General features: G+C 42.4%; 1 protein-coding gene across 1 annotated transcript; it reads left to right on the top strand.

Moving 5' to 3' along the window:
- Positions 1 to 990: 990 nt before the first annotated feature.
- si:ch211-66i15.5 (L-rhamnose-binding lectin CSL3) lies at positions 991 to 6,685 on the top strand. Its single transcript, XM_047014157.1, has 9 exons — positions 991 to 1,042; positions 1,890 to 1,919; positions 1,999 to 2,037; positions 2,143 to 2,278; positions 2,360 to 2,469; positions 2,563 to 2,607; positions 3,371 to 3,506; positions 3,592 to 3,709; positions 6,445 to 6,685. Exons 1-8 carry the CDS (start codon positions 994 to 996, stop codon positions 3,695 to 3,697), a joined length of 651 nt encoding a protein of 216 aa, XP_046870113.1. The 5' UTR covers positions 991 to 993; the 3' UTR covers positions 3,698 to 3,709; positions 6,445 to 6,685.
- Positions 6,686 to 13,570: the final 6,885 nt, after the last annotated feature.

The raw sequence follows: 13,570 nt of genomic DNA, 5'->3' as shown, positions 1-13,570 counted from the left end.
CTCCTCTCTTGGTCCTCTGGGGAACCCTTTTCTGAGGGTCCAGTACCCTGCTCTTGGTAACTTATCCGATCCCTTGGCTGTTATAGTAGCTCTCTTTTTTTATGGAATCGGAATAAGCTGGTGTGACGGATAGCAAAGTCCTTGGCCACTGCCCTGACTGTCTTTCCCTCATCCTTGATTATAGAAATGGTAAATTAACTGCATTTATAGTGCTTTTCTACCTTAGCAGCACTCAAAGCGCTTTACGATGTTTGCCTCTCATTCACCCATTCATACTCACACATACCGACGGCAGTGACCTACCATGCAAGGCGCGGTCCTGCCCATCGGGAGCAACTTGGGGTTCTGAGTCTTGCTCAAGGATACTTCGACACATGCTTGTTCTAAAATATTGAGGGGAACCCCTCTGTCAGTGAACCTCTTCCTCACTCTTGGCACACTGAAAACAAACAGAATAAAACCATACTTCTTACTATCCTTTTAATGTAGCCTACCCCACAATGACTTGTTTATGTTGAAAAACACTGTTGTGTGGTCTGTTTTGATATGGCTACTTAGCTTGGGGACAGTTGCAGCAAGTTGTTGCAACCGTCCCCAAGCTAAGCAACATGTCAGAACATCATGTGCTAGCTAAACACACTGACCTTGACACATGTTAACCATGTCACTTAGAAGTCAATAAAACAATAATTCATACAAAAGGTCAGGACAGGATGACAAAAATACAGCTCATGAAAAAAATGTGCCTACTTTCATACCTCCAAAACAAGTTGCAACCGTCACGTGTTGGGACTCTCCAGTCTCCCCTACGAATTATGGGAAGTCCAATGAACTGTATAAATGCTGAAATCTCATGTTTAGTTAGGTTCTCTCTGCTGCTTGAGAAACCTAGCGAATGTGTCCTTGTTTGATAACAATAAAGACCTTTGCATCTGAAACACTGCAGACTTGCCGAGCCTCCTTTGCCGCCTTAAGCTAAATAGCGGCCACAACATGTCTAGAAACACCCTGGGTCCTCGTCTCACGCTGTGTGCTCTGATCTGTAAGTATCCCATCTCTATGTATCTGGTCTCTCTGGGGAGAGGGGCAGCTGAAGGAGGACTACTTTATATTTACATAATCATTCACGTTTGTCTAGGTTCGAGGTTGTAGGATTAGATTATGGTTTGTGATTTGATTCACTGTAAAGTCAATCCTGTATCTCCCATCTTCTAAAAATATAACCTGAAATGTTATGGAATGATCAGAATTCCAGAGACAGCGTAAAACATTTCAAAGACTATAGTTCGGAAGTCACTTGTTCTGGGATACTTTGATGAAAGGTATATTTTAGTTTGACTGTGGGATAAATTGGAGCCAGAATGGTCAAAGTAAGGATAAATGAAATGGATAACTTTGCAAATGAATGGAATCGATTACAAAGCCAACATATAAAAAATGAACCTACTACACCATGATCATTGTTAATCAGCGAAAACAAGAGGTGAGGAAGGAGCAGGACAAGCCAGAGCTGAAACTTCTCAGGAGATTAAGAATCCACAGAACAATGCTTCACAATTCCTTTTATACCAAACTATTATTAGAACAACCAATCAGACCACATCTTGACCCTTATCAACATGCAACAGTAAGTTACAAACTGAGGTGAGACCCATCAAGTAGAGCAACAACTCCAGATTTTAGCCTGAGAGGTGGGGGCAGGGTGACACTCAGCCTTGCATTATTTCAATGAATTGTTACATTTCTGTTTATGAAATGTAAAGGGGTGGGGGTGAGGTACTTGTCTTTCCACAAATATCCAGAATGAGATGTAGATGTTGCAAATGAATCTGGGTCCAACTGTATATGATGCTCTAGGAATTTACATTTGATCTTTCTGTCTGTTTCAGTGCTGGCATGTTGTATGTCTACAGGAGCAGGTAAAACTCAGAACCTGATTGTCCAACGGAGGATCTGCTTTTTGTAAACAATTGACAATTATTTTTTGTACTGTTTCAGTGATTATCTGTGAAGGTCAGCGGGACTTTCTCAACTGTGGTACGTTGCTACACTGTTAGTTGTGCTGTTGCCTTGATATTATATTCATGCAGCATTCAAGTAACATTAATATTAAGAGCATAAAAGTTAAGGTCTTGTATCCAGGGCGTTCTCTGATCAAAGTGGTCAGTGCTCACTATGGACGCAGAAACCGTGTGACCTGTTCCGCTGGTCGTCCACCAAGTCAGATTAGCAACATCAACTGCATCAACCCCATAGCCTACCTGTTGGTGGCTGCCTTGTAAGACATGCGCACACACACAGACATGCACTCTCACTCACATATACAAACACACTTTTTTTGCTCCTTCCACCTTCCCAGGTGCAATGGAGAGCAAAGCTGTTCTCTGTTTGCCTCCAACTCTGTGTTCTCTGATCCCTGTGTTGGAACCTACAAATACCTGGATGTGACCTATGTCTGCGTTCCTCGAAGTTAGTAAGGTGTGTGTGTGTGTGTGTGTGTGTGTGTGGTGTGATGTGTGTTTGTACGTGTAGACTAACAGACATCTCTTTGTACTGTTTCAGGGACCACAGTGATCTGTGAAGGTCAGCAGGCTACACTAAACTGTGGTATGTTGTAACACTGAATGCTGTTGCCCTACTGCGTTTACATGGATTCGAATTACTGGCTTATTTGGACTGAAATACAATGATCCGTTTCATGTAAACACCTTTGTTCAAATAATTGCGGTCCGACTACAATCCGATCGACACCCCGAGATAACTCGATGCGAGTCGGTTGATAATTAGGACATGGCATGCTTGTAAACGATGAATTGGACTATGAACTGGACTCTGCGTCTTTGCGCATGCTTGAGATCCTGCCGCCCTTCCTCCCAGGCCGTGACCTGGAAGTTGAAAAAGACGATCAGTTGTCGCTGCCGGGAGCCGGCCCAGCAGAAACAAACAAACAACGCGAGCCAACAGCGCCAATAGTGCCGTTTGCATCCGGAGTACTCCTATTGTCATCATGCACGAAATGTAGGGGGGTTGTAGCTTCACCTTGCTCTCAGTCTTTCTCGAAATGTTGATGTTGTTGTTGGTAGGGGTGAAGAGGTCAAGCGGAAAGGGCTGTATCACCACTAGTTGTAATGAAAACAGCGCCACCTATCGTACTGGGATATGACATGCTTACGGCCAGTGATTTGGTTTATTCACTGCCATACATATTCGGATAATAGCAGTTGCCCCAAAAAATCGCATTATCTGAATAAAGCTAGATTCGAATTGATACCATCATGTTAACGCAGTGAATGTTAATAGTTCCACACTGCATACACTTGAACTATACTTTGATGGTAAGAAAGCAGAGGTAATAACTTCCTGTTTCCAGGGAGTTCTTATATCCACGTGGTCAGTGCCAACTATGGACGCACAGACAGAGTGACCTGCATCGCTGGTCGTCCACCAAGTCAGATTAGCAACACCAACTGCCTCAACCCCACAACCTTAGTGTCGGTGGCTGGCATGTAAGACACGTGCACGCACACGCACACAGACATGCGCTCTCTCTCTCACACACACACACTTATTTTGCTCCTTCCACTTTCCTAGGTGCGATGGACATGCAAGCTGTTTTCTGTCTGCTTCCAACTTTCTGTTCTCTGATCCCTGTGTTGGAACCTACAAATACCTGGTTGTGACCTACGCCTGTCTGTGAGCTACAGCTGTGGTAGGTGACATTTACAAGGTTAATTATTATTATTATTAGAAATAATTATTTTTATTTGAAATATACATTTTGTTCTTCAAACTTAGCTTTTCGTCAAATAATGCTCCATTAGCAGCAATTACAACATTGCAGACCTTTGGCATTCAAATTCTAATCCTTCTAATCATCCATTAGTCTTCTAAGGCAATTAGCAAACACAATGTATCATTCGAACACTGGAGTAAACAGTTGCTGGAAATGGGCACCCATGTAGATATTTAATTGAAAATCAGACGTTTCCGCCTAGAATAGTCATTTACCAGATTACCACATTAACAATGTATAGTGTATTTCTGATTAATTTAATGTTATCTTCATTGAAAAAAAGGACATTTCTAAGTGACCCCAAACTTTTGAACGGTAGTGCCTCTCCCCCTCTCATATATATATATATACAGTGCCCTCCAAAAGTATTGGAACAGTGAGGCCAATTCCTTTATTTTATGCTGTAGACTGAAAACATTTGGGCTTGACATCAAACGATGAATGTGAAACCAGAGATCAACGTTTCAGCTTTTATTTCCAGGTATTTACATCAGGATCTGATGCACAAATTAGAAAATATCACCTTTTTGTTCGAACCCACCCATTTGTCACGTGAGCAAAAGTATTGGAACATATGACTGACAGGTGTGTTTTGTTGCCCAGGTGTGTCCTATTACATACATTATTCAATCAATAAATACCACTGAATGTCTACACTCAGGTTCAGATTGGGTAAGATAGGTTTTGTCTATGCAGACTGTATTCAGAGGTGAAAACAACATGAAAACCGGAGCGCTGTCTTTGGGTGAAAAACAAGCAATTGTGAGTCTTAGAGAAGATGGAAAATCAATCAGAGCCATTGCAGAAACATTGGCCATAGCCAGTACAACCATTTGGAATGTCCTGAAGAAGAAGAAAACTACTGGTGTACTAAGTAACAGACGTCGAACAGGTAGACCAAGGAAAACATCAGCAGTTGATGACAGAAACATTGTGAGAGCTGTAAAGAAAGACCCTAAAACAACTGTTAGTGAGATCAGCAACAACCTCCAGATGGCAGGAGTGAAGGTATCACTATCTACTGTTCGCAGAAGACTTCATGAACAAAAGTACAAGGGCTACACCAGAAGATGCAAACCACTCATTAGCAAGAAAAATAGGAAGGCCAGGCTGGAATTTGCCAAAAAGTACAGAGATGAACCTCAAAAATTCTGGGACAAAGTTTTATGGACTGATGAGACAAAGATTAACTTTTACCAAAGTGATGGAAAGGCTAAAGTTTGGAGAAAGAAAGGAACTGCTCATGATCCCAAACACACAAGCTCATCTGTGAAACACGGTGGAGGTAATGTCATGGCTTGGGCTTGCATGGCTTCTTCTGGGACGGGCTCATTAATCTTCATTGAGGATGTAACACATGATGGCAGCAGCAAAATGAACTCGGAAGTCTACAGAAACATTTTGTCTGCCAATTTAAGGAAAGATGCAACCAAACTGATTGGCAGAGCCTTCATCATGCAGCAAGATAACGACCCAAAACACACTGCCAAAACAACAAAGGAGTTCATCAGGGGCAAGAAATGGAAGGTATTAGACTGGCCAAGTCAATCTCCAGACTTAAACCCTATAGAGCACGCATTTTACCTGCTTAAGAGGAGACTGAAGGGAGGAACCCCACAAAACAAACAACAACTGAAAGAGGCTGCAGTGAAAGCCTGGGAAAGCATCAAAAAGGAAGAATGCAAAAGTTTGGTGACGTCAATGGGTCACAGACTTGCTGCAGTTATTGAAAGCAAAGGATTTGCAACTAAATATTAAGTCTTATTCACTTAAATATGTTTTAAGTATATCTGTTCCAATACTTTTGCTCACATGACAAATGGGTGGATTCAAACAAAATGTGATATTTTCTTAGTTGTGCATCAGATCCTGATGTAAATACCTGGAAATAAAAGCTGAAACGTTGATTTCTGGTCTCACGTTCATTATTTGATGTCAAGCCCAAATGTTTTCAGTCTACAGCAAAAATAAAGGAATTCGCCTCACTGTTCCAATACTTTTGGAGGGCACTGTATATATATATATATATATATATATATATATATAACCATAATCGTTGGCTCCGGAATATATATGGCAGACAACACTCGCAAAAGAAGCGAGCAGCTGACTGGGTTCAACAAAATAGGAACTGTATTGTTCAGTATTACGGTCAATCTGCAATCTGTGGTTGCTTAAGTATCTGAAGCATGTTTGAGTGAGATTTGAATGTTATGGAGCAGGATATCGTAGTAGACTATGACACAAAATGTCTTAAATGTATTTTATATTCCAGAACAAGTCTAATTTTGTGGATGTTTAATATACAGCAGTATAGTTTGTGAGTGAATAAAACTCCCTCACAATTTAAATTGTGTACCATCTGAACTTGTTTTATGGACAGTATCATCCAGTTAGGCCTATTTGAATTTAAGTACACCCTTTTAATGTTATAAAAAAAAATAATAATATTGGGGTAGAAATTTTAACAGATTAAATAGATTTAATAATTTTGAAATCATATGAAATAATGCGATTAAATATTTGGATCGCTTGACAGCCCTATTATATATATATATATATATATTATATATTTTTTTACACTACCGTTCAAAAGTTTTTACACATATATATATATATATATATATATATATATATACTTTCTGTTTCAGTGAGGATTGATGGGTCTAAAGTGGACCATCCCTGGAACAGACTGGACCTGGGTGTCAACCTGTTTCAAGGACGAAGACTAATTCAACATTGAATACATTTCTCCATTCACTTGTATCAGTGTGTTGTGGTTGTTTCCAGACAGGTCAGAAACACATCAGGGTCAAGATGATCAGTGATACAGGAAGCACTTGGTTTACTAACCCCACTGAGACCAAAGAAGTCCAGAGCTAAGCTCTGAGTATTTTTAATCCTTAATTATGTTGTGCAATTGTACCCAAATGAAATGTACTTATTATTCAACCCTTTTCAGCAGGACCATGCAAAACAATTATTCCAATGGTTCCAATTGTGGTTCCAAATCTGCAGGAAGAGGGTTGACCAGCCCAAGTGTTGTGGTGCATCTATGCCCTGCATCTTTGTTTAGGGAGAATCCAGTCAGTCCAACTTTAGTTTTGGAGTCTCTGCTGCTGTTTGCTCTATGACTTGATCACAGGCAATGTTTGCAAAACCATTCTCCTGTTGTGTCATTCTCACGTCAAGTACATTTTTATACATCACAACGTGTGCGTGAAAACCTTGCGTACGCTGGTTTTCGTGCGTACGCAACGTTTATACGCCCCAGGTGCCTGTACTACGAATCAAGATCAACATGCTCTGGATAACTTTCAGTTACCTGGCTACACAAAGCGTAACAATCACGATAAGCGGTATCACGACGGCGGTGATCAACTGTAACTCTGGGATCAGTTTGATCCCATTACATGTTTAACGCATCTTTGTGCAAGATTGATTTAACTTATTTTGACTTCTTATTTAATGGCTTTTTGGATTTAAAGTAACTGGGTGAAAACAATATGAACACTATATGTTTTTAATGTCCTTGATCAGGTTATGTTGATTCTAGGCTGTTTTAGCTGTATAAAACAGGAAATATAAACATTTTACAAACATTTGTTTTGGATGATTCTGGGTATTCTGAAATGGAATTAGGCATTCTTACTCAGTCCTACAATAATGAGGGAAACCACAAGACAGGGAAACAAAACAGCACATGTATAGAAAATGAATTGTCTCTTACGCTTACATTCTGTAGCTCTGTTTGATTGTAGCTCTCTATGACAGTATGACATTTTTCAGAATTTTAGATTTTGTTTGCCCTCCATATCACTGTGTCAAATGTGTTAAATCAACCTAATGCCTAGTAGCTATGTTCTATGATGTATACATTACTTTCATAAATGAGTGACCTTTAAATTGATCTATGAACAAATCCATCAAGATTTAAGGGAAATTAAACAAGTGTAGGCTATTTTGCTAGACACACTGTCAGCCTAATTTGCCAATAATCAGTCTCAAGACACCCCACAGAGGTCATTGAGCATTGTTTTCTGCTGTTTCCAGTGGCCTTACAAAGGCAGACCAGTGGAGAAGTCCTTCCTTTATGAAATCATAGCCAACAAGAAAACGGTGTTGATGTTGATAAATGGGACTACTTTGCCAGGTATGTCATGCTTTCAACCATTTGTTTGTCAAAGTTGTTCATAGGTCTTTGAAATGGCATTCCTAAACATGTTCTTCTCAATGTTGTTACGTCAAACACACAGGAACTCTTGCCACCTACGTCTTCAGAGTAACTTTGAACATGACTGCTTTATCAAATTTGCCCGAGTCTGTGATGTGGATCAGGAGGTGGATGGGAAGGAGGTTAAGATGTCTCAGATCTGTGCCAGAGAGAAGGTGCTACTTGTAGCCAGGCAAACCCTTTATCTTCAAATAGGGTATGACTTGTAAAGGTTCACTGTACTGATGTGTCTCTCTCAACAGGAAGTGGACAACCTGTATGACATGTTTCACACCAGATTCAGCCTCCACAGACGAGCCTACCAGCACAAAGTGGTAGAAGCCATTCAGCTCATGTGAGTGTAACCTACACCCTACTGGCTCTTCACCAAGAGCCAGCGGTAAGCTAGAACAGTAGTTCTCACGAAGGTGTGTTCAATTAAATGAATAGGGGAGGAGGCGGCGTACAAAAATAATGCACTTTATTTACGGTATAGTTGGTGTTCCCTTGAGCCACTAGCACAACAAGCTGCAACAAGGCTGCGATCTTATTACGTTGCCTGTTACAAAAAGTCAAATCAAACTAATATAATTAAATCAATCCAAAAAAGGGGGGCACTCTCACTGCAAAGAAACGAAATGACAGAATAACGCCCGTCCAACAAAATAAATGACACACAAAACTTGGAGGTGGTTTCACACAACAAAGGCACTCAACGGCAAACTGCAAGCCCTGAACTGCTGTCCTGTAATAGGCTATTAGGCTGGGGAACAACGAATGTTTTAAATAGTTGGTTTTTAGTGAAATTCTACGGTGGGAAAAACAGTGGCTACTAATGATCCCTGAAAGTAGCAGACATTATATTAGCCACTTGTGTATCAAAACGTACTGATTTTACATAACATTATACTGGTCAATTAATACCTTTACGTCTGTGCTGAGGTCAGACTGCAGATGGGAACATGCGTTTCTAGCACAGGACACTACAACGACAATAAATGCATAATCAATACAAAACAGTATAAACATTTCTAGTTTACTCCCACAATTGACTCTGTTTAATTCACCTCACATTTACCGTCTTAAAATCTAAATTAAAACACAAACATTAGTAAACATGGGTTACGGTGACGCTTGTCCTTACCCGCTCCCAATTGATCACCGCCGGCCAGCTCTGATTGAAGACAACACTAACTGTGGTATGCCATCTACCTGCATTTAATTGAAATTACGGTGGTCATGTGACAGAACCAGGTGAACCAAATGGCTCCCTGGTTTATCCCCCTCCCACCTGTCACATGAGTATTGTACAGCAGGGGCTCACATACAGCTTCATGTGGGAAGTCAAATTTATAAATAGAGGGTGGAGACCACCGTTCAATCAATCAATATTTATAGAGCATGTTTAAATACAACCATGGTTGAACAAAGTGCTGTACAAGAAGTAAAATAAAAGTTCACTCTTAGATGTAATTGCTACATTGTGACGCAAATGTTTTCTTCTCACCATCAATTTGCTTTGGCTTTCCAGGATCAGAGATACCCTTGTCGAAGCAAATCCTTTCATCTTGATTGAAGGCTCTGAGAAGAAAATATTTCTTAAATGTCCTTAAATGACAAGAAGAAGATCCCACATCACATGGAGGCCTACACTAAACTCACAGGTTCAGATGAGCCTCACGCTCTCGTTGCAGTCCCGTTCACTGCTCGGAAGGTCAGTACCAGGGTCTTGAATCTGATGCGGGCCGTTATGGGTAGCCAGTGGAGGGAGATGAGGAGCGGGGTAACGTGGGAGCGTCTGGGTAGATTGTAGACCAGACGGGCCGCTGCGTTCTGAATCCTCTGAAGAGGGCGGGTTGCGCATGATGGGAGACCGGCGAGCATCGAGTTGCAGTAGTCCAACTTGGAGAGGACAAGTGCTTGGACAAGCAGCTGGGTGGAGTGCTCAGACAGGTATCTCCTGATCTTCCGGATGTTGTAGAGGGTGAATCTACACGACCGGGAGACCGCAGCAATGTGGGCCGTGAGGGAGAGCTCGTCATCCATGGTAACCCCAAGGTTCCTGGCAGAGGATGAGGGGGTCTCCGTCGCAGATCCCAGGGTGATTGAGAAGTCATGGGAGATGGAGGGTTTGGCCGGGATGATGAGAAGTTCCGTTTTGGCAAGGTTCAGCTGGAGGTGGTGCTCAGTCATCCAGGCGGAGATGTCTGCGAGGCAGGCCTCAATCCTAGCTGAGATCCCCGGATCGGTCGGAGGGAATGACAGGTACAGCTGCGTGTCGTCAGCGTAGCAGTGGTAGGAGAAGCCATGGGAGGTGATGATTGGTCCAAGTGAGGTGGTGTACAGAGAGAAGAGGAGGGGACCAAGGACGGAGCCCTGTGGGACACCAGTGGAGAGCTGGCGTGGGCCTGACAGTTTGCCTCCCCAGGAGACCTGGTAGGATCTTCCCGACAGGTAGGATGAGATCCACTGGAGTGCAGTGCCAGTGATGCCCATCTCAGAAAGTCTGGAGAGCAGGATCTGGTGGTTAACCGTATCAAACGCCGCAGAAATGTCCAGCAGAATGATGACGGATGACCTGGAAGCCGCTCTGGCAGACTGGAGGGCAGTGGTGACTGAAAGGAGGGCAGTCTCTGTGGAGTGGCCGGTCTTGAAGCCCGATTGGTTGGGGTCGAGCAGGTTGTTCTGAGAAAGGAAGTTAGACAGTTGGTTAGATACAGCACGTTCAATTGTTTTAGAAAAGAAGGGCAACAATGATACCGGTCTGTAGTTCTGGAGGACGGCAGGGTTAAGGGAGGGTTTTTTGAGTAAAGGGGTAACTCTGGCCTGTTTGAAGGCAGAGGGGAAGGTGCCAGAGGTAAGAGAGGAGTTTAGAACATGGAGCAGAAAAGTTATGATAGAGGGGGAGATGGTTTGAAAGATCAGGATCTACTATAAGAAGAGAAGGAAGAGACTATAAAGGCCATTAAGGATGACTGGAGCAGCTAATTCCCAGAATCACAGGTAAGTGAATCTGTAAGTGAGTCCAACGAAAGTACTTTATTTCGTACTGCACATATTTCAATACATAAAGTCCCTCATAATAACACAACAACACAAAGCTGTCTATGAAGTTTCAGAATAGTTTAGGAAACAAAGCCTAGCGAAGCAGAAGCAGATTATTTGTTCATGCTGCAATGACCCAAACAAAACAGAAGACTTTCCTGTAGGCCGGTGGTTCTCAAGCTGTGGTAGCAGTGGTACTTGGACCTCAGACAACTGTAGAAATGTTGGCAAATATTGGCCAAAGGTATGAAGTCAGTAACCCAAACAAACAAAGAGATTGTTAGATAGGTACTGTAGCTAGCTAGAATGCTTGGTACCATGGTTTCATGAATACATTAGCATGACCCACTTTTTAACCCCAGAATGAGTGAGGGCCAGAACAGAAGATCAGGAGAACCAAGAAATAAAGAAAGTCTGAGCGTTTTCCCCAGAGAGCCCTCTTCTCAAATGATGAAGCACAGTGATATTTAGTAGGTGTCTACTGTGTAGTTACATTGTAGTTGAAATGAAGTGTTTTAAATGTTTGTTATTTCATAGATTCAAATCATGGCATGCATAAACAGGCTAGTAGCCCCCAATGTGAGGTAACCTGTGGTTAGTGTGGATGAATGAAATCTATGCTGCTATTTCTGTTCTGTCTCTGTTACATAAAAAGACAATCAATGCTTCAGGTATACCAAAACGTGCAATGACAATGCGGAACATATATTCCAGATATAATCAATGCTATCAGATAAAATAAGTAATGATAATGATGAACATGTATTCCAAACGTACGGACCAGAATGTGACTGTGTCTGGGAGAGTGAGAAAAGGGTCATTCTCAAGAGAATCAGCATACTGACGGGGGGGGCGAGAGGACCGGACCATGAACACACCATGACCGCACCTTGACCGGACCATGACCGCACCTTGACCGCACCTTGACCGAACATTTCTATCCAACTGCTATGTAAGGATTGTTTTCCCGTAAATCATAAAATGTATGCATGTACAGACAGTTACACATGTCTTACTGTAAATGAGTCAATTCCAATGGGTTAGGAATTTAAAAATCTGGCTGAATGCTGGTCTAATACGTCCCCGATGAGACACTGATAAGAAGAAACTTGGCTCTCTTCCCGGTAGATTCGCTTTTCGTCGTTTGTTTTAGTGTTCGGTCGGCGACTGCTATCAATCCTTATGTTATTTGGACAGGAAACACTTATAGAGGAGAACACAGCTCTAGCCCCTGTTCATGTCTTAATGAGGGTCAATAACAGGTCCCCTTCTTCCTTTCACCCCAGCACCACCCATCAGGAAACCACAGAGATTAGGTTACCGGGCAACGGAGCCTGGGTAGCCTAGCAACAGGTTTCTCAGACAGGAAGGTGAGAGGGAGGGTGAGACATGAGGTTGGCACTTGGTGGTGGTGTGCTCTGCCCATTTGAATGTGTTGCCATGCCAGTTTTGTGCTCCTTAATCAGATGTTAAGTGATTTGAAAGATCACTAAAAAGTGTGAGATAATGAATCATCTTTGTTTAAAACTAATGGTTCTGTTCTATTCGACTGTCCGCCCAATGTGCAAATCACCCTTTGTCCGAACATGATTAATTCAAATTCCAAAATGTGCTCAGCCAATAGAATCATCAGAATGTAAGGTTAGACAAACCCCCCAAAACCTGCATATTAATATCTTATTGAACGTTTTTTGTGGTTTGTTGTTATTCTTTGTGTAGGATCGAAATAGCTCCCTTCTGGTGGAAGGGAACTGAACTGAGATGACTCAACAGGCAGATAAGAGTTTGGGAGTTAGTCAGGGGTCAGGGAGGCTGAGAAGAGGCTGTGTTTACAGACAAACAAGCATGCAGGCAGACCTGGCTATTTACTGCCAAGACTCTCCCTCCTTGTCCAGTCTCTCCATCCTTGACCCCACCCTTCCCATCCCCCTCAGATATCTCCCAAACGTCACGCCCAAACGTGAATGTGAATTGATGTCCATTCATAGTCATTTGCTACTTGTTTTGGGGCCAACAAGACCTTCCATGTAATCCATGTATTTAATTAACACAGTGCGACTGTTAGGCATCAGAAACACATGTATGTTTGTTCCCTTCACCAGATGAGGGCAGTGTTTCTATATTTCTGAGATGGCTGAACCAACCCCCTCGAGCTGAGAATTGATCTACAGTGACCTATCTAGGGCTTGCGTCCACAGCGAAGGGACAGCACTTAATCAACGCTCTGTCAGCATATGGGTGACTTCTCGGTGATGGATCACCCCTTGGCGCCTTATCTTTCCCAGCGCTGGCCGACGTCTCTGCCTGGTTCTGTGTTGAGGTGACCTGGTCCTGTGGCTTGCCAAACCTACGTAAACACTGGCTGATGGAGGACGGCTGGAATGGGAGGAGGAATTGCTGGTCTGCTCACAGAATGCACCGATGTGCGAGTCTCAGGGCCCGCCTTTTTGGGGAAAAGATTGTAAAGGGTTTTTGAAAAAGTTGAACAGTTTTCAAAACGTAAACAAAAAAGTTACAGT

Source organism: Hypomesus transpacificus, unplaced genomic scaffold (genome assembly GCF_021917145.1).
Source record: "Hypomesus transpacificus isolate Combined female unplaced genomic scaffold, fHypTra1 scaffold_225, whole genome shotgun sequence".
Taxonomy (NCBI): Eukaryota; Metazoa; Chordata; class Actinopteri; order Osmeriformes; family Osmeridae; genus Hypomesus; species Hypomesus transpacificus.
This window is presented reverse-complemented; position numbering and strand designations above follow the sequence as displayed.

Excerpts from the sequence above, each read along its gene's own strand:
- si:ch211-66i15.5 (XM_047014157.1), top strand. The coding sequence starts at position 994 with ATGTCTAGAAACACCCTGGGTCCTCGTCTCACGCTGTGTGCTCTGATC. Across the intron at positions 2,038-2,142 it reads GCGGGACTTTCTCAACTGTG|GGCGTTCTCTGATCAAAGTG; the intron begins GTACGTTGCTAC and ends TCTTGTATCCAG. Across the intron at positions 2,608-3,370 it reads GCAGGCTACACTAAACTGTG|GGAGTTCTTATATCCACGTG; the intron begins GTATGTTGTAAC and ends TCCTGTTTCCAG.